The sequence below is a fragment of the Molothrus aeneus genome, chromosome 11 (genome assembly GCF_037042795.1).
Source record: "Molothrus aeneus isolate 106 chromosome 11, BPBGC_Maene_1.0, whole genome shotgun sequence".
NCBI lineage: Eukaryota > Metazoa > Chordata > Aves > Passeriformes > Icteridae > Molothrus > Molothrus aeneus.
The window spans coordinates 14546946-14567123 of record NC_089656.1 but is presented as its reverse complement, the minus strand read 5'-3'; the positions used below and the strand labels follow the sequence as shown (position 1 = coordinate 14567123).

The following is a 20178-nucleotide window of genomic DNA, read 5'->3' as shown; positions in this document are numbered from 1 at the left end:
GGTCACGATGATTATGGCCAATTAGTGCCCTCAAGGCCTGATGTTTGATGGATCCTGTGGGGACACTGAGCCTGTGAAGAGACCCAGGGATTTCTCCTTCTCACAAGGTCAATCTAAACAGCTGCTAATGACATGGTGGAGATGTTGTGGAGCTGGAAATGAAACATGAGGGTTAGTAAGGGCTGAGAGAGCCCTTCATGACCATGGACCCATCTCCTGGGGGCTGTGGGGAAGCATCAAGGCAGGACATGCACCTTTCACACCAGGTGCAGAATGCACCTCTCATCCCCCTGAGCAGAACAGACGTGGCATTATTTATCCCCTGGAGCAACCTCCACCCCTGAGGCACCCGTGGAGCTCCAGGGGAAGGGGTGTGGAGGGACACCCTTGGCACAAGGGCCTACCCTGCACAGCCAGACACTAACACCAGCAAAGCCAGGGGGTGTGTGCCACCCACAGCCCATGGGCACCCAAAATCTCCAGAGAAGCAGCCCCAAGAGCCCTGCTGGGGCCAGCTCTGACTGGGGAAAATGACTGGAAATGATTCATCCTGTCAGGCCTGGCTGGATTGGATCACCCCCTCCTTCCTCCTGCTCTGTCCACAGGAGAGGGGAAATGAAATTGAAAAAACAAAAGTGCTTTCATTTCTTTAGAGTTTCATTATCCCCAAATGACCTTCCTGGCCTGGTGACTCAGCTGCAGGAAATTTTCATTGACTTCTGCATCTACCTGGAAGGGCACAGGGCTGAGAGATGGTTGGGATGAGAGCTCCTGAAATGTAGGGAAGGTGCTCATCCCTCCTGCTCCTGACAGCTCCCCACTCCAGGCAAACTCCTGAGAACTCACTCTTGCATTGAGCTGCTCTTCCCAGCTCTCCAGCACCAGAGCAGCACACAAGGGCAGCCCAAGCCCTGGCTGGGTGGGAGAGGTCCTGTCTCAGCTCTTGCCCTCTTGCCTCCTCACAGAACAGACCTGGAGCATGGTGTTTGTTGTCTCTGAGCTGCTGTTTGACCTTAGCTTTGCTTAAACAATGCCAAAGCCCAGTTTTCTCTATTGCCTTAGTAAGATGGGAGACAAACTCCCTGTGAGGAAATATATTTCCTGCAGATATCTGCAAGATCAAACCCTAAAGCAGATGGAGCAATAGCCTGGCCACATCCAGCTGTGCCAGCTCTGCCATCTCTTGGTGATGCTGGGATGCTTTCCACAGTGCTCAGTCATAGGTGATCATCTCTGCAGGGACCAGGCTTGGAAACCCAGCCCAAGGCTCAATCTCCTGAGGGTGAAAGTTTTTAACATAATGACTTTATTACTTTTATTTCTATAAAAATGTACAGCTCATATCTCATGCACACACTCAATATACAAACAAACTGTAGCTTTAACAGTCACTGTGCTCTACAGCAAGTGGTACTTTAACCCCCAGAAATGGGTGACACCCACAGGCTCCATCCTCCCTCCCTCCCAGACTGCAGAGAGGAGCAGCAGTGTCCCCCTGTCCCCTGTGAGAGTGCCAGCACCCTGCCTGCAGGCAGCCAAGGGACAGGAGAGGGGCAGGGAGTGCACAAGGACAGGGCCAGCCTGGAGGAGCAGCTGCTCCTGATGAGTTCCAGAGGGATCACAGCAGCTGGGAGCAGGGTGCTGCCAAGGACTGGGGGGCTCCAAGTGGTCTGGTGGTGCACATCCATCTCCCCAGCCCTTCACATGCAGCACACAAGTGTCCACTCTGCTTGCTGAAGGGCCTGGGCAGTGCTCCAGCCCCCATGGACATGCTCAGGCCATCTCAGACCAGCAACAAAACAGACAAGGCACAGTGTTTGCCAGGGCTGCCACAAAGGTCTCGACTCCAAGCACCTCAGACAGGACATTACATACATTCAAAAAGCTATAAAACCTTTTTTACAAAAATAACATTTCTAGTGTTTCATATAAAAATAATGCCACAACACATCACCTCATGAGCTCCAGCTGTGCACAGGTGGGGTGCACAGGGACGTGGCACTGGCAGGGCCAGATTTACCCCCCAGGAAAATCAACCCCAACCAGGGTTCCACAGCTGAGCTGCTGCAAGAGGAAGGATTTCACTCCAAATCAATCATTGAAATAGATCTGATTGCATCCTGTGCTTGCAAAGGAGAGGAATCCCTCAAGCCAACAAACTGCAGAAGTGAGGGATGTGTGATGGCAGACAGCAAGCACAGCTGTGGTGTGTCCTCTCCCCCTGCAGGGCAGGAGGGATGCCCTGAACATGCAATCTGACAGATCTAACAGGCCACACTCCTCAAGATCTGCTTTACAGCTGGCCCATCATTTTTGATCATCTTGCTTGTTATTTTCTTGCTTTTCCCTTGCTGATCTTGCTTTTATTTTCTGCATGCATATTTGTACTTAGGGATCTAATCCCCTGAGGTTGGTTGGGATCTGACCCTTGATATGTATCTACTAACAAAGCATCATGTCATGAAGACCTTTGCACACTCCAGCAGAATTCATCCTGGAGTCAAAATTTAATAAGGGCTTTCAAGACTTGACCACGGATAAAACATAAGACTTATGTACAGCACTGTCAGGATGTGTTAAAATCAATTTGGGGTTTAAAAAAGCCTGGTTCTTTAAGAGTGCTTTCATAGCCTGGTGATCAGTGCTATCCAAAATGGAAAAACTGAAATGTGGCTGAAGCATAGGACCATGAACAGGCATTTTGTGCTTCTTTTTTTTTTTTTTTTTTTGTGGATCAGCAAATGTGCTTATTTCTAGAGAGAAAATGGGATCAAAAGAATGTCTGCTGTGGTAATTTTTTCATGACTACATCCAGAATTGCCTTTAGCTCTACATTTCCTGGGTTTTGTGCTTGTAGAGAAGAGCAAAAATGTTCCAATGATAACACAGGAATAGCAAAATTATTGGGTGGCTTCTTGATTTCTCCTATTTCTGAAGATTCATCAGCATTTTCCTGCCCTGGTGATGGATGCAGCTGGGCACAAGGTGCATCAGCTGGCAGAAGGGATTTATTGCATTGATTTGCCAAGAACCAGCTCTCAGAATTCATCTGCAAGAAGAAATACCCAGAGCTGCTAAAAGGAAGGGCTTGATTTCAAGGAGGAGACAGAGTGTGGATTGCCAGCTTCTCTGAATAGAAAATCTGTAGCACTGACCTTCTCCCCTGATCAGATGCAGTGTTGGTCAACTGTTTCTGAAAAGCTGGGCTACCCCTCATGCCTCTAGCAAGAGAAAAGGATGAGAGTAAATTCCATCAGCCCAGGGAGAGCCAGCACCCAGCTGGCCACCAGCTCCAGTCTTGGTCTGACAGAGCAGAGACCTGAAGTGCAAAGAAAGAAGCAGCAGAGAGTTTAAGTGCAAATTGTGTGGGTTTGGTGCTAAGATTGCTCCAGGTGGCTGAGCCCAAGTCCAGCAGTGTAGGTGGGTGAGTGGCTTCTTGCCTGGGCCATGATGAACCTCAGAAAAATTCCCAAGAGTGACTTGGAAAATCAGCTGGCAAAGAGCCAGCAACAGCAAGAGAACAGCCACAGCCTTTGTATGGAACAGTGACAGTAGAAAAGAAGGGTCTCCTTTATTTCCAAACACCGTGACTGGTCAATGATGAAGTAGATGTATTATTGGGCATTCTGCTCTACCAAAAAATCAGTTTTCTTTGTGATTTTTATTCCCAGGCTTGCTTCCTGAACTGGTCACCAGTTCAGCATGAACAGCTTTTCTGGAGCAACACTCATACACAGTTGGGGCCAGAAATGTCCATGCCATGAAGCATTCATATTACTTCCATTGGATAGACATTGTCTTGATGTCCTGCCTGCTGGTAGAGCAAGCCCTGCACCATTTCTCTTGATGTTTCTTCTGGTTTGACTCCAAATTTCAGATACAACCATACAAGAGCAACACTGCTAACCATCAGTCCACATACCACAGAAACTGGGGTGACAAAGTGCATTTGAGATTTTGACAGGAAGGTGGGCAGGGGCAGATTGTTTGGCTTGACTGTGATCATCTGCACTCTGGCTTGGCTTGACATTGCCTGGTGAGTAAAAACTCCTGTGTCTGAAGGCTCTTGCTTCCCTACAGGCAATGAATGAGCAAATGCTGTTGTCCCTGCAGAGGGACCAACAGCCCTGTTGGTATGGACAGAAGCAGCTTTGTCTATGGCAGTGGTGGAGCTCAGAGTAGACACTGAAGTAGTTTGTGGTGCTGTCTCTGTGACTGTTGTGGTCTTCGTACTGTCCCAGTTGGAGGGGAGATCTGTCCCAGAACTGCTGGAAGCAGTGTCTGGTGTGTTGGCTCTGGCTCCTGTAGGGTCCAGGGATCCATTGGTAGCAAGTACAGGTTGGACTGATCCTCTGGCAGCAGCCATCAGGTCTGAATTGGACTTAGGAGAAGCTGTGTGTTGACCAGTGGGGCGTGGGGTGGGCTGCCTGGAGCCCAGGCCTGCTGCCACAGTTGCTGAAGATGCAGAACTTGAGGGCTCTCCCTTGGCTTCTGGAGTGACCCCAGGGTGCACAGCCTCCTCCTGTGTCACGGGGCTGGGTCCTGCAGGGAGCTGGGGGGGCTCCTGCCTGCCCGGGGGGGGCTTGCTGGACACCTCTGTGGTGGCAGTGGGAGCATGTACTCTCTCCCTGAGAGTTGTTCCAGCCCCTTGGAAGAAACCAGCTGGAGCAGTGGCTTGAGATGGAGGCAGTTCTGGAAGACCAACATGTCTCTCAATGCTGCCGGGCTCTTCTGCTGAGGTGACATCACGTGGTGGCATCACTGTGGCATCTTTCCTTTTCAGTTTGTCTTTGATCTCCTTCACCCAGCTTTCATTTGAATCTACACAAATCTCCTTATCCTTCATAGTAACAAATCTGAAAATATAAAGGGATCACTCAATGAAAAAAGAAAACACTGGTTCAGGTGATCAGAGCTGTGGGGAAGGTGTGTAGATACAAACACCAAGTGTTGTTTGGATGATTCATTTCAGGAAAGGCAGGCAGGTTCCTCTGATATCTGACTGAATGAGCATCAGCTGAATATGACTCATGGATGAAGGGCTTTCCCCTAATAAGTTTTTCACTTTCAAAAGCATTGTCCTGCTTGGACACAGAAAGCTGCACAGGCACCAGCTGCCCCGGGGCACACAAACATAAAGGAAAAACTCTCAGGTTTACTGGGTGTTGTGAGACTTCCCAAGGTCAACCCAGCAGCTTCACTTTGGAGCCACCCCCTGGGCTGCAATAAAATGGTGTCAATGGTGCATAAACCACAGCATAAGCACAAAACAGCAATTATCCCAAAGGAAAGAAATGGAGCTTTTCTCATTTCCAGACAAGCTCACAAGTCTGACTCTGTCTTCAGACAAAATATCTGCTTTCAGAGGAACACGTGAGCTCTCCCCCCCTGCCATTCCTCTGCCCTGTCCTGCCCAGTATGTCCCTCAGTCCCTTTCCCCACCCATTTAACCCTGATCCCACTTGGAAGAGGGGCAGCACTTACATGGTGCATTCTGGGCAGCACTTACATGCAGCATTCTGTCTGCATGTGGAGTCGAGCTCGTAGTACCTCCTGATCAGCCTCTCTGGTATAAACTTCTTTGACACTTCTACGCACGTGTTTGAACACCTCACATGTGCTCTGGGTTGCCCTGAAATAAAAATTTCACCTCATTAAGTGTTAGTTTTTTATCAGGGCCTCTATAAACCAGCACTGTTTCATTTCTCCCTTCTCCAGGGAAGAGTCCAAAGCTTGCCACAAAAGTTTCCAATCCCTGCTGAACTGAGATGAAGATAAATCCTGATGAACACAAAGCCAAATTTGCTTGTAGTCCCCACACATGCAATAAGATACCCATAAAACTGAGGGGAAAAAAGCACTGTGAAGACTGTGGGACAGTATTTCAGCTTGTCCTGTAGGAAGTGCAAGCCCCTGGACGTGCAGTTCCTTCCCCTGTGGCTACCAGGAGGACTGGTCTCAGCACAATACCCAGAAAATACATTTCTTCATCCCCCAAAGACCTGCAGCAACCCTCACCAGCAGGCAGGGTGCTCTGCTCTCTCCTTATCAGTCTTATCTCTTCCTCCTGCAGGACCTCCCCTCCAGGTGAGCATCCTGCCTCTCAGCTCCCATGGTCTCTGAGCATCACCTGGGCTCAGAGAAAGGGTGCAGGGCAAGAACTTTTTGGGAATGATGCTTCACTCCCACAGGTATCTCAGCAGCCCAGCTTCCCAAACACATCTTTTCAACTCCACCAGAAAATACAGTTTTCAGTTTGCAATGTGTAAAAATAAACCCCTTCTTAACCCCTTCAAGGGGCAAGGGCAGTCACACCACTGGGGCCATTCATGCCTGCATCCACCTCCAGCCTCACAAAACAGGCACTTGCACAACACATCCTGACAACTTGCTCCTGACATCCCTGGGGGCAGGATTTACAAAAACAATCCCTGATTTATCTGGAGCCTCTGTAAAGAAAGGAACTGGCATCTGTTTTCAATCAGGCTGTCTCTTACAAAATGTTGCCCCTGATTCCCAAGGGAATGTGGCAAATTTTATGCAGTTCAGTTAGAATGATTCAGGTACCAAGTACAAGAATAAGCATCAATGCAAGAGCACTCTGAATCATTTGAATAATTTACTGGGGAAATGATTGCAAAGAAATCCCAAGCAAACACTCCTGTGGCCCCTCTACAGAAGCCCATTTCCAACTCTCAGTCAAGTCAAGTTAAAGCAAAACTCTTTTTTCACACAATAATGTATTCTGTGGCATTTTAGGGTCAAGAATTCCCTGCTGGGAATTCAGGGTGGCTGACTTGCCAATCAACTCTCATTGGCCAGAGGATATTCAGCTGGTGGCCTCCACTTCCAGAGCACGGTTCAACAAAACAGGCACAGTGACAAGCGGGCCACACCGTCCCGTGCATGGTGGGGAGCAGTCCCTGTTCCTTAGAGAACCAAATCTGCTCCTTTGAGAACCCTGAACTGATTTTACAATTATTGGCACCAATGCAAACGGTTTCCATTTGGCTGAGGTGCTGGTAGGTTTCTCCCAGAGTGGAGGAGCTTGGAAAGCACCTTCCCAGGACAGAGGGGTGCCACAGGAGCATGGAGCCTTCCTCTGGGGCACACACCCCACTTCTCTGAGCTGCATCTGACTCTTTGCCAAAAGGATCTGGGAGTTTCTCCGCCCAGGACCTCTGCTCTTAGGAACCATTGGCACCTAATTTTCAGCACAGTTCCTCCAAAGGAGCTCCTCCAGGGAGCTCCACCCAGGCCTTGAGCAGGGCCAGCACTGTTTCCTCATTTGGGGGACAGGGTGAGCAGAGTCAGGCAGTGCCAGGCAGGCAGGGGGTTTCCAGGGCAGGGTAAGCTGCCTGCTGTCCCTCCCTGGTGTCCCTGCCTGGTGTCCCTGCTGTCCACCTTTCTCGGCCCAGCGCTGCAGAACCTGCCCGGAGGTGTGCGGAGGGAGGAGCTCCATCCCCTGCTGCCCGTGCCATCCTCACTGCTCCCGTCTGCTGGCAGCAGGACACGGATTTCAGGGGCTCTTTGGGAATAATCACCCCTCGGCGCCGGGCACAGTCCAGCCTTGCCTGCGGTGCTGGGAGCTTGCGGGACAGCCCAGCACGGCCCTGCTGAAGGGTGGCGAGCACTGACCGGTGCCACAGCCACGGCAGCGAGCCCGGCCCCGGCAGAGCCGGCCCAGCACGGCCCGGAGCCCGCAGAGATCTCTATCCGAACAGGAGAGCGGCTCCCCTCACACACAGCCCGCAGGGATCTCTATCCTGAGGGCAGGAGAGGCTCTCCTCACACACAGCCCGCAGGGATCTCTGTCCTGAGGGCAGGAGAGGCTCTCCTCACACACAGCCCGCAGGGATCTCTGTCCTGAGGGCAGGAGAGGCTCCCCTCGCACACAGCCCGCAGGGATCTCTATCCTGAGGGCAGGAGAGGCTCCCCTCGCACACAGCCCGCAGGGATCTCTGTCCTGAGGGCAGGAGAGGCTCCCCTCGCACACAGCCCGCAGGGATCTCTATCCTGAGGGCAGGAGAGGCTCCCCTCGCACACAGCCCGCAGGGATCTCTGTCCTGAGGGCAGGAGAGGCTCCCCTCGCACACAGCCCGCAGGGATCTCTATCCGAACAGGAGAGACTCCCCTCGCACACACACACACACACACACACTGCAGTGTGTGACAACAGTGACAGTGACACCCCCCTGCCTCACAGGGACGGCAGCACCGGCACCTGCAGCACACGGTGTCGTCTCCTCAGACCCCCACCCACCCTCGGCCAGGCTGCAGCCTTCCTGCCACGTCCCCAGCACGTGAAAAAAGGGGGACGAGAAGCACATTGTGTTTTTTTCCTAACACAGGTTATCGGGAAGTGTCTCCGCCGCTCTCCCCATCTGCCCTCCCGTGTGACAGAAGCCATCTCGGGGCTCTCGGATGTCCCTGCTGCCAGGATTGCGGCCATTTATTGGCTTCCCCCACACGCACCGCTTCCCAAACCCAGCCTGATCCTGCCCTGAGATCCCCTGCATCACTCCCTACAGCCTGATCCAGTGCCACGGCCCCCTTCCCGGCCCCATGGCCATCCCCCCAGCCTGGCTGTCCCCGGGCAGGCTGGGGACGAGCGGAGCTGTGCCTCACCTCCAGCCAGGGTCACCACCAGGCACAGGGCCCACAGCAGCATCTGGAGACAGGCAGTCTTCATGTTCCCGTGGTCGGCAGGAGGAAAGGCAGGCAGGCAGGGATTCCCGGCTGTATTTCCCACTGCCGGCTGCTTATTGCATCCCCCGGAGCAACACAGACGCTGCCGCTCATTCGGGATTGTGAAGCCCCGAGACAGAGCTTTAGTTGTTATTCACGTGTCCAAGGGTGACGCCAGGAGGAGGAGGGAACAGGGAGAGGGCAGGGAATAGCGGCGCTGTGGCGCGGGATGGCTCCTGGAATTCCCCAGATGTACTCACACCAGCTTTTCCCATCGCACACACAGCAGCCCAGACTACTTGGCAAATTATTCAGGCAGGGACTTGCAGTGGTCGGCTGCTCCCACCTCCTCTCCCACCAAAGCATCACTCTCCTTAGTAGGCTGGTAAAGCTCTCCCCACCTCCAACTGCAGCTCCCCGCTGCTCAGTAAGCTCATTAATTACCCAAAATGCCAAAGCAGTTATTCCTTTCCTTTCTTTTTTGGCAGCCATCTTACAACAGCAGTCATTAGGCCAAAAGAGACGGAATTTGCTAATCAGGATCGTGAGTTCATCAGCTGCACTTTGATCTAAGGCCAGGCTGCCTCTAAGGAGCGTCACCAAGGGAGGGGATGAGGGATGAGCAGGGACCCGGTGGCTCTGCAGGCAGCTCCTGTGCCCTGGCCGTGCTATCTGCAGTGTGTGCTTGCTAGGACAGCCTGATTTTCCATGAACACGGGGGCTCAGACATCGGGGTATTGCTGCTGCTGGGAGCAGGAGAGCCCCAGCTCTGCAGGGACCAGGCTGTGTCAGGACTTCCCAGTGCCAGCCCCTGTGGCAGGTCAGGAGCGGATGTACCAGCACTGCAGCCACATCCTGCACCTTTTCTTTCTCTTTCATCTCCAGTTCCAGGAGACAGAACAGTTTTCCCCTAACAATTCCCTCAACTGAAAGATGAAGATAAGCTCCAGACTAAGTCTGTGACTGCCTCAGAAAATAAATATTTTTGGCTGAAGTTTTCTTAGGCTGGTGGAAATCTGGCATCTCTGTGCAGTGGGAAATTCCAACGGTTCTAGTTGGGATTTTCATTTTCAAGAGAGAAAATCCCCAGGTTTCCATATATTGCATTTGGTGAAAATCCCAGCCTGCAACTTCAGTAGTTTTTGTTGTATTGTATTAGAAGAAAAAGGCCATTTCAAGGAAACGAAATAAAAATTAAGGCTTGAAATAGTCTGTTTAATTTAGTGAGAACAGAACATGCTGAGTTTGTTGGGATGTTTTCTGGCCCTTCCCCAAATGGTGTTTTCTCAAGGTCCACAGGAAACTTTTGTCCCAGGAAATGGCATTGCCTGGAGCCATTGGGCACCTCGGCTGCTGGAAGTGATGGCACAACCTACATGTGTTCACATCCCCCCTGAAGGAACAGGTCCCGCCTTTTCTGCAAAGGGTTTGCTGCCAGAGATAGGTAAAACTGAGGAAGGGCTCTGACATTCAGCTAAGTGGGAGTGCTTTGTTTGCCAAAGGCATGACTTGCCATAGGTGTTGTTGTTTTAAGGCAAAAACTGCTCTCTGGCTGCTGCTGCTCCTCTGCAGGTTGGGCTGGAGGTCTTTTACCTGGCAGAGAACTCCTCTAGGTCACTTTAGACATCTCTATTTGCTCCCTGTGAGCTCAGCAGCTGGACTTGGAGGTGACATCTGCACAAGGAAATTCCACAGCAGAAGTGTGGAGGGCAGCTGCAGCCTCAGTGGCTTTGTGGGACACCACGAGCCACCAAGGGCTGGCAGCAGCGAGGGCCTAAGCCACCACCAAGCCCTGCATTTCCCACCAAAAGCAGGACACAGAGGGACAGCAACTGCCTCTAATGGGAGCAGGCAACTCCAGTGAGCAGTGACAAACCTGGGCTGCAGCTGGCAGAAAACTGGCATCATCACTGCCAACCCACTTCCCATCCCATCCCATCACATCCCATCCCAATCTGCTCCTCCACACCAGACCCTCACTGCACCTCTTTGAGGTCTTGTAGCATTGAAGAATCTAAAGTCAGAGGATCTGATGTATTCCAGGAGATATTTCTGATATAACTAGTGGTAAACTACAGACATTGTGTCACTCTGACATGTGGGAATTCTTAAAATCAGAGGGTTTTGGGAAAGCTGAAAAAGGCAGGCTGCTTAGCTCTAATCACAGTTCTGCTGTCTCTGAGGCCTGCCTTCTGCAGCTTTCCCAAAACACTGATTTTAAGGATTCCCACATGACAGTGAAGGATCTCAGGACTTCTCTTCAGATTCAACAAATATTAGCTTCTTTAGTTACAGTAGGAATTGTCTGGGCACTTGCTTTCTCAATTTGATTTAGTTTCACTGTAGTTTCAGGAATAGCAGGTTGTTTTCAGTGCAGATCTGGACTTGTAGATGAAAATGTGATATGGATGAGTGCAAGCAGGCAGGTGAGCAATGAGCAATCCCAGAAGAATCACAGCATCCAAGTGATGGAGTGAGCAACCCTGCGAGCCAGGGACTTGCAAGCCTTCAGGGAAACAAAGAGCAGAAAAACTGAGTAACTGGGAGCCAGGGCCAGCTTATCCCAGCCTGCTCCCATTCCTCCTTGGGAGATTGCTCAAGGCAACCCTTTGCACCCCAAAGAAAAGCAGTAGATAACAGGAATAGGGTTGGGTTTTTTTCCCCTCTGTATGTAACTACAGTAAGGAAACACAGAAAACAGAAAAACATCCACAAACATTCACCTGTGCTCGTGCCATGGAGTGTGGGCAGAGGGACCACACAGCGGACACTGGGCACCACCAGGGGGTCCTGCAAGCTCTGGGCTTTCCAGCACTGCCCAGGTGTGCCCTCAGCACCCACAAAAGGATGTCACACCAGACAGTTCAGTGTCCGTGCTGGAGGCTGGGATCTCTGTCTCCAGCCCCTGCTCTGCTCTAAAGTCATTCTTGTAGCAGGACAGATGTTCTGCTACCTAAACTCTGGTTTTGATGCAGAACAAAAGGAGAACAAGGTCTGCTGGGGACAGTGGTGACAGGCACCAGGCACACTCAGAAGCCTTATCTGATATCACTCCCTTAGCTTTGATTGCTGCAGCCCTTAGCCAGGAACTCTATTGTTCCAAATCACGTCTACCACAGGTCAAAGTGCCAGATGCTATCTTACCTAGCAGAGACCTGAAAGCAGCTCCAGCATTTCCCACCCGCCAGAGCTGTTCAGAACCAGCTTGAGCTGTGCACAGGGCCAAGGTCCCCACAGGTGGAGGGAATCTGTGACTAATGCCTGAGGAATTGCTCACGAAGGAAAAAGCACCTTGAACCTGCAAAGATTTATATGCAAAACTACATATAAGAAAAGAATGTGGGCTGTGTCCTAAACAAACAGGAAATGGGCCCAGAACACCTCCCACCTCCTACAGGGAGTTTCCCTGCTGGAAGTCTTTGCTGTTTGGTTCTTTGTGAAAGAATTGTTTATTACAGTAGATTTATATTCCTTGAAATAAGGTCAAGACTGAGAATTAAAAGGGAAACTAAGTGAGAGCTGGGAGCCTGTATCTGACTTGAAAGAAAGGTGCCAGAGTGGATCAGATGAGAATGTTGATTTTCCACTTCATGGGAATTTCCACTTCATGGGAAGCATGTTCAGGAGGTCCCCAGGCTCAGGAGCTGGTGACACTAGAGCAGGGCCCGGGAGCAGGTACTGACAGCATCCTTGTCTGCCCAAGGACAGCATTGTCCTCCATCCCAGGGCCTTGCTGGATGGAGGCAGCAGGAACATTCAGTTTTTGGGACAGCCCAGACAAGGTTGGTGCTGCAAGGGAGACACACTGACACGTGACTCCAGCTCTGGACATAGGATGGGATTCTCTCTCCCCTGACAAAGCTCCCAGCTGCTCATGGCAGCTCATCCTCACACTAACCCACCTCTCCTCAGTGGTGTGGCAGCTCAGTCGCTGCTCTGACACAAATCAACCCACCCAGCCCCTCTCTCCTGGCCAAGGACACCCTTGCCAAACTCAGGAGAAGGTTCCTTAGAGCCAAATGTGGCCTCTAACTTTGGAGATGCCCTTTGGAGAAGCCTCTGTGGTTCATGTAGAGCTCTTGAGCCATTACTGTAATAAGGGAGAGAAATAAATGGCAGGGGATCAAGAAAGGCACCAGATGATTTCGTATTTTCTCACATTTAAGAATGAAGCAGGAAATGAAAAGCAGATGTCTGGATCTGTCTGCAGCCAGTGTCTCCACAGGGGATGGAAAACTCCAATTTTGGAAGTACTGACCATTCTGGGGGTTGTGTTATAAGGGAACTGCTTTATGTAGAAAATGTTTTCAAAAGTAGTAGAGAACATCCCACTAGCTTTCACTTCTCTGAACACAATGGCTTCCTCCTTCTCTGTAAATGAGAACCAATTTGAAGCCCAGCACACAGTGCAAAGTGCTGATACTCTGTGTTTTCCACAGCTACCAGTCAGCATCCCAAGGCAGCCGGGCTGTGGAATGCAGCTCTTCTCTGGCAGCATCACACCCGAGCTAGCAGCGAGCCAGCAAACTGCTGGCTGATCCCAGTGGGACGCTGCAGAGCAAGGTGCACACTTGCAGTGGGAATTGCTGCCTCTCCTTGGCAGCTGGAGCAGTCTGGACTGAGGAAAACTCATCCTGTCCCTGTCCCATGGAGGCTGTCGAGGGCTGCACTGTCTGCTGCAACAAACAAGATTCAAGTTGTTTGAAAAGACTGTGTTTAAAGAAACAAACATGGAGCTGTTCAGTGCACACCATGGCTATGCTCTTTCTAAACAGGGAAGGGTCACTTGCCTCCCACAGAGCAAGGCAGCCATGGAAGCAAGCTCCTTCCTAGGAAAGGGGATGGGGAACTCCTGGGAAAGGTGCCTGCATGGCAGAGGTGAAACCTGGGCAGATTTCAGCTGAGGAGGAGGAAGACCATGAAGGGACTGTACCAGAGCAGGCTCCCCTGAACACATCAAGCCCTTGGCTCCTGCCCAAGTCCCTGCAGAGCTGGGAAGACATGCTGATGTCTCAGTCCTTCTGTGTAGCTGCAGGGCCTGAAGGGAACAGTTCCACAAAGCTGGCACGATGGAGGAGAGACAGAGGATCTGTCCCCCCAGCTCTAGGGCCCCAGGGGCAATGTGAAGCTGCTGGAGCACACCCAGACACCGGTGAGATGCTCTGAGGGCTGGAGCACTTTTGCTGTGGAGACAGGCTGAGACAGCTGGGGTTGATGAGCCTGGAGAAGAGAAGGTTCCAGGAACAGTTTAGAGCCTTTCCAGTACTAATGGGACTACAAGAGAGCTGGAGAGGAACTTTGGACAAGGGCATGGAATGACAGAACAAGGCAAAATGGCTTCAAACTGATGGAAAGCAGGGTTAGATTAGATATCTGGGATAAGTTCTTCCCTACATGGGTGGCAAGGCCCTGGCACAGATAATCCAGAGAAGCTGTGGCTGGCCCAACCCTGGAATTGTTCAAGGCCAGGTTGGGGCTCTGAGCAATCTGGGATAGTGGAAGGTGTCTCTGCCCATGGCAGGGGGTGTTGGAACAAATGGCATTTAAAGATCCCTTCCAACCCAAACTGTCCTGTGATTCCATGATCCATGGAAGGGCAGTCTCCTGCCGCTGCCCTGCAGGTGAGAGTGGCAGCAACAGTGGTCAGGAGGGCAAGACAGAAATCTCCATGTGCCACAGGAGACCACGGCTGCTGTTGGAGCTGGTGCCAGGCCCTCCCTTGGCACAGGGGTGGCTGTGCTCTGCTTTGTCCCAGGGTGATAAAGAGGGCTCTCTCCCCCTTTGCTTCCTGGAAAAAGATTCTTCTGGAGCTTCTGTGGATTGGACAGAAGATGGGGAGCAGCAAAGTGCCATGGCTCTGCTATTTCACCTCTGCCAGAGCCGGAGGCCAGGCCAGTGCCTGCTGCCTTGGCTGTGGGAGAGGATGAAGCATGTGCCTATTTGCAGCAGCCCCACTTACTCCCCCTCTTCCTCCCTCCCATGTCAGCAGGAGCAGCCACTGCCTGTGCAAGGCATCCTTGTGTCCTGGAAGGGTTTTCCTGGCAGGAGCAGCCAGGTCCTGTCCCCAGCCCTTTGCCTGGGGTGCTGCAAGTCCCCATCTGCCACAGAGCCAGACCCTGGGCCACATGCCATGGCATGCATGCATGCAGCACAATCAGCACCTCTCCACATCCCCTCTTCCCACTTCTCCATCCAGCGTGTCTGCACATGCCGCAGTCTCAAAGAAAGGAGTTTACCAGAATCAGCTCTGTTCCCAGAAACGCTCACCTCTTCCTGCCTCCTCTGGGCAGGAGATATCTGAGAGCCTTCCAAGAAAGGCTGTGGGAGCTGTTTGACATTAAGCCATGATAGTGGGTGAAGGAGAGACCCCCAAACCTCCCTGCAGTGGAGCCATGAGGCTGATCCCCATCTCCATGGGGGCTGCTGGCACCTGTGAGCCAGCCCCAAAAACAAGGGGGGCTGCCACCTGCAGGGCTGTGACCTGACAGAGTTGACTGTGCTGGGGCACTGGCAGCCCCTGGGCTGAGCTGAGCCCTTCCCTCCCAGCAGGTTTCCTGCAGAATGGGATGTCACAGCCTTCCAGAGTGGAGCTGTCACCCCACTCATTCCAGGGTGACAGACAGGCAGCACACAACAGCCCCAGAGCCTGCACAGCTCCCAGCAGCCAGGAAAGCCAGAAAGCCTTTCCATGGCCCAGCACAATAAAGGACACTCGGGCTGGGTAGAAAAACAAGCCCAGGCAAACATTTCCCTGCCCAGGTTTTTAACCCTTTTCAAGCCTTGCTGGCTCAGCTAAGAGACCAAGGAGTCACCAGACTCCTTCCCCTTCCCGCCCCAGCTTTTCTGCACCCCACCTTGTAAGAACAGGGTGTATCCTCCCCCTCTGGCTCTGCCCAGAGCCTCCACACTCCCATGGGTTTCAGCTGTGACCCCACTGGGGAGCTGCTCCCTCAGCAGTGCATTTAGATGAGCAGCCAGCCTGTTTCCAGGGCAGCATGCTTTTGCCTTAGCCAAGCTTTCTTTTGGAACCATGACAGCATCATGCCTATCTCACTGCCTGATGCATGAGATTCTCAGGCTCCTGACCTGCTGTCGTGACTGTGGGTGTGTTTTTAGGGTCAATGCAGCTGTCCTGTTACCGAAAAGAGCAACAGGTGCCAGACATTAGCATTTTGTTGTTGGCTGGGGATGGTTTAAAAAGAGGGTGCTGTGGTTAAGGGTAAAAGGGATTCCTGCCCTAGGTGGGAATATTGCATATCAACTCAAGGAGGCACCAGGGAAGAACTGAAGAAAGCAGTGATGAGGTATGTCTGGGATTCAAGGTGTTAATTGGGGAACAGTTTCCCTCCCTAGGACAGCACTGATGTCAAGCCAGGGCTATGAGCAAAGGCAGTCCTGTTCATAGCTGTGTGCCAAAACAGAATGAGCTGTCTACACAAAGAGCAGACCTGTCTGTGTCCCTCCTCACTGACCTGGAGCCCAGAGTCCTCCCTCTGTCCCATCCTCCCTGTCCATCCCCAGCCTGTGACTCCTGAGAACTGCAGGTTCACCCACTCCAGCCCAGTGGGGTGCAATTTAGGGATCAAGCCACCTGCAAGGAGCAGGACCCCTGAGGCTGCTCTGAGCTGTAACAGGAGCAGAGGCTCTCTCTGGGAGAGGTGCCGGGCAGCGCTGCAGCTGCCCCCGGGAGCCCCCGGCCACCGCCATCCGCCGGGAGGAAAAACCATCGGCAAAGGATGCTCTGCTTCCCCTGGGCACCCACCGGATGGCTCACAAGGAGCAAACCCAGCCACGCCTGGCCCTCGGTCAGGTCCTCTGACCCCAGCCCTGATGTGACCGGCTGCGAGGAAGGGACACGCGTCCTTTGTCCTTTCTTCCCTGGAAAGGCCCCCGCGGGCCCTGAGGAGCGCACACCGCGCTCTGCCCCGGGAAGGCTCCGCGGAGCTCCCCGGGCTGGAAGAGCCGCTCCTGCAGGGGACAATGCCATCGTGCGGCTGGTCCTGCAGGGGACAATGCCATCTGGAAGAGCCGCTCCTGCAGGGGACAATGCCATCGTGCGGCCGCTCCTGCAGGGGACAATGCCATCTGGAAGAGCCGCTCCTGCAGGGGACAATGCCATCGTGCGGCCGCTCCTGCAGGGGACAATGCCATCTGGAAGAGCCGCTCCTGCAGGGGACAATGCCATCGTGCGGCTGGTCCTGCTTCCTCCGTGATGCACCCAGGCCAGCAGCCCAGTGACAGTCACTTTCCTTCTGTTCCCACCAAGAAAACTTGTAAAGTGATAAAGGGCAGTTTGGATATTAACAGAGATTTGGTTAAAAATGTCAGAAAATGGGGTTACAAATGTAATGGAAAAGGTGGGAGATGTTAAGTGCCACCAGGCTCTGACAAGTCTTTTGGGTTGTGGGACTGCACCCACAGCAAAAGGCTGTTTTGTTTCAGGGTCTGTTTGTTTTGGGGTTTTGCTTCTATGAATCTTAACTCAGCCACTAAAATAGGGTCTACTGATGAATCAGGGTGGGGTGGCCTCATGTTCTTCACTTCTGAAGGATACCACAGGCTGGAGACACCAGTGTATCCTTTGGGTCTGCATGAATGGGATTTTGGATTTTCAGAGTTCCATTGTTGCTCCTTCCAGGTGAGCCAGTGGCACAAATGATCCAGGCCAGACATTCTCCACAATGGCTTCTGGATCCCAGGGCAGAGTGGTGGAACATTGTAATTGAAAATTCGTCAGAGAGGCAGAGAAACCTGTAACTGTGAGTACCCACTGTGCCTGGGCCTGAGCTGTGTCAAGGCTGGAAACTCCCATTATGTCCCTCCTCTCTTTGCCCCACATGTTGTCCAGCAGCTCTGTGAGGCTGCAGATCCCCTCCCCAAAGCCAAGTTAAACCAATGTCCAGCTGAATCCATGAGGGTGTGCTGCTCTCCATCCCCTTTGTGTGGCACTAATTCCTTCTGTCAGGCTGGACACTCACCTGTGCTGCCCTCACCAACCTGCCTTGGGCACCTGGCATGTGCAGGGCAGCTCAAACTCTGCCTGGAGCTCTGAGAGACAGGGCTGGTCCCAGCTAGAGCAGGTTCCAAACCAGCTCCTCTGTCCCATCTCCTGTGGGAGCACAGAACCAGCCCAGCAGTGGGGTCAGGGCAATTCCCCCTCCCCACCCACAAACGCCCCTTTGCTGACTGGAGCTCATTGACTGGAGATGTTCTGGTGCTGGGGCTCTTCAGGAGATCTCTGTGTTCTGGGGAGGGTCTGTGAGGCCAGACAGAGAAAACAAATGCTAATTAAAAAGAGAGCACTGAAGCTTGGCCCCATTGCTGTGCACTGCAGCCTTGGCACGGAGCTGCTTTACTGCCTCCCTGGGCTCACCCAGCAGTGACATCTCCACATGGTGGGCTGTGAGTGCTGTGCAAGGATGGGGTTAGGGGAGTTCTGATAACTCCTCCCCACTCTCTGCAAAGGTCACCAGCTCAATCCAGTGAAACTAAAGAGGAAACAAATGCCCAAAGAGCAGAAATCCCCAAATATGTCACATCAAATCACAGAGAAGCGAATGGGGCAGAGCCACGTGGCTACAGCATGTGCATTCTGCTCTATATCATTAATTTACTGATGTTAAATATTTCAGCAGGTAACTTCCAGGGCTTCCAGAACTGTCCTAGTGGCTGTGATCACAAATTATTCATCAGTAGCAAGTGAACAAGAAAAGCCTCTACGAACAAATGCATTTCTGAGGCTCTTGGTGGTTTTTTTTGCCTTTCAGCTGACTCCCTCTGCCTTCCAGAAGATGTCTCTCACCATCAAGCAGAGGCTGGCCAGCACTAAGAAGCTGAATCTGCCCCAGATTACCCAGACTCAACAAAGCATGGACATCCCATTACAAGGTAGCCTTTCCCTGCCCTTTTCCTTGTTGTTTGACGTGAAATTTGAGGAGGGTGCCGAAAGAGCAGCTTGGCTTGAGCCTGCTCAGTGTGGTCCAGCAGCTATGGAGCTGCTTCAGGATTTTATCTCCAGATATGACTGGATCTTAGTTGGATCTGCACTCAGAGGCACCAGGAAGCTGCTGGGGCATGCAAGGAGGTCAAGTGACACAGGGGGAGGGTGGCAGGAGCCTTTCAGCACTTGCTCCTTGCCAGGTGCAAGGGAGCCCTGCAGGGCACGGGAGAAGAGGGAGGGCATGCATCAAAGAAGGTTTGATGGGGATGGCTCAGGGGACAGGCAGGCTGAGAAGACAGGTCCTCATCTAGCAGAAAGCATCAGACCACATCACCTCCTGACTTCCTTGTGCCCAAAAGCTCGAGCCTCCAGCCCTGGGGTGCAGTGTGTCCTCCTGAGGGCTCATCAGGCAGCCCCAGCACAGCCTGAGGTGAGCACAGCTCTGCTGCTAACAGGAGGGGCCCTCTGCCAGAAAGAGCCACTCCAAGCAAATAAAAGCTCTTTTGCCAGCTGCCTTGTAAATAAATTCCATTTGGATATATTACTTGCCTTGTTTTTATAGGATTACACAACAACATTTTACTTGGCATAGTCAGCAGAGTGTCAATAGAGAGGGTTCTGGGGAGTCAGGGCTGTGGCCCTTCCCCTTTAGGGATGGAATGGGTGGAGGAGGTGGCAGAGAGGCACAGCAGGGCCCCGCGTCAGAAGAGGAGATGGCAAAGAGCGTGTGTGCCACCTTGGGAGCATGACTGGTACAGCACAGGCAGTGTGGCTACTCCAGGAGACTGGAAATAGAGAAACAGCTGGAGATAGATGTCTTAGAAAAACCAACAGGGAAGGACAGCAAATATGTTTATTGGAAAGAAGGATTGAAATAAAACTGTCAAAACAAAACAAAAAAACAAACCCCAAAACTAAACTAAATAAACAAAAAATCTCCCCAAAAGAAATAAAAAAAAATCCCAAAACCAAACAAACAAAAACCCAAACCAACAACAACAAAAAAAACCCCCACCAAACCCAAAAACAAACCCCCCCCAAACAATAGGATTATCCACTTCTGGATGATGATAGCAGATGTGGATCAAATGGACTGGTATGGGCATATCTGGGGTGATTCTGATGAAGGATTTCTGAAGGATTAGGGGAGTTAGAGGAAAGAAGCCTGTGGCCCCTTATTTAAAGGGGTCTGTAGGTCCATGTGGCCAATGTTCCCTCTACCTCTGTGTGCCCAACCCCATGGATGGGACTGGAACCTGGGGCACTACAACCTAACTTTTAGTGCAGCCCAGGGGACACAGAAACTGAGTGTTTGTGGAGAATCTCTGTGACTGGGATGGTGGGAAGTGGCAAAGAATGGGGTGGGTTTGGGGCTCCTGGAATGGTTTCCGTGATGTGTTACCACTGAGGGGTTTAGGTCAGTGAAAGCACCAGCAAAGGTCACAGCACCAAGGTTGCCAGAGCTCAGAAGTGTTTGGGCAGTGCTCTTGGTGTGAGTGCTGGGGCTGTGCTGTGCAGGGCCAGGAGCTGCACTCAGGGATCCTTGTGTG

General features: G+C 52.2%; 1 protein-coding gene across 1 annotated transcript; it reads right to left on the bottom strand.

The window, feature by feature from the left end:
* Positions 1–1283: 1283 nt before the first annotated feature.
* LOC136561133 (uncharacterized) lies at positions 1284–8815 on the bottom strand. The gene is made up of 3 exons (XM_066557290.1): positions 8629–8815; positions 5485–5632; positions 1284–4856 (listed from the first exon to the last, which is right to left on the bottom strand). Exons 1-3 carry the CDS (start codon positions 8690–8692, stop codon positions 3770–3772), a joined length of 1299 nt encoding a protein of 432 aa, XP_066413387.1. The 5' UTR covers positions 8693–8815; the 3' UTR covers positions 1284–3769.
* Between the last annotated feature and the right edge of the window lie 11363 nt (positions 8816–20178).

Excerpts from the sequence above, each read along its gene's own strand:
- LOC136561133 (XM_066557290.1), bottom strand. The coding sequence starts at position 8,692 with ATGAAGACTGCCTGTCTCCAGATGCTGCTGTGGGCCCTGTGCCTGGTG. Across the intron at positions 5,633-8,628 it reads GGTGGTGACCCTGGCTGGAG|GGCAACCCAGAGCACATGTG; the intron begins GTGAGGCACAGC and ends TTTTTATTTCAG. Across the intron at positions 4,857-5,484 it reads TGCTGCCCAGAATGCACCAT|ATTTGTTACTATGAAGGATA; the intron begins GTAAGTGCTGCC and ends TTATATTTTCAG.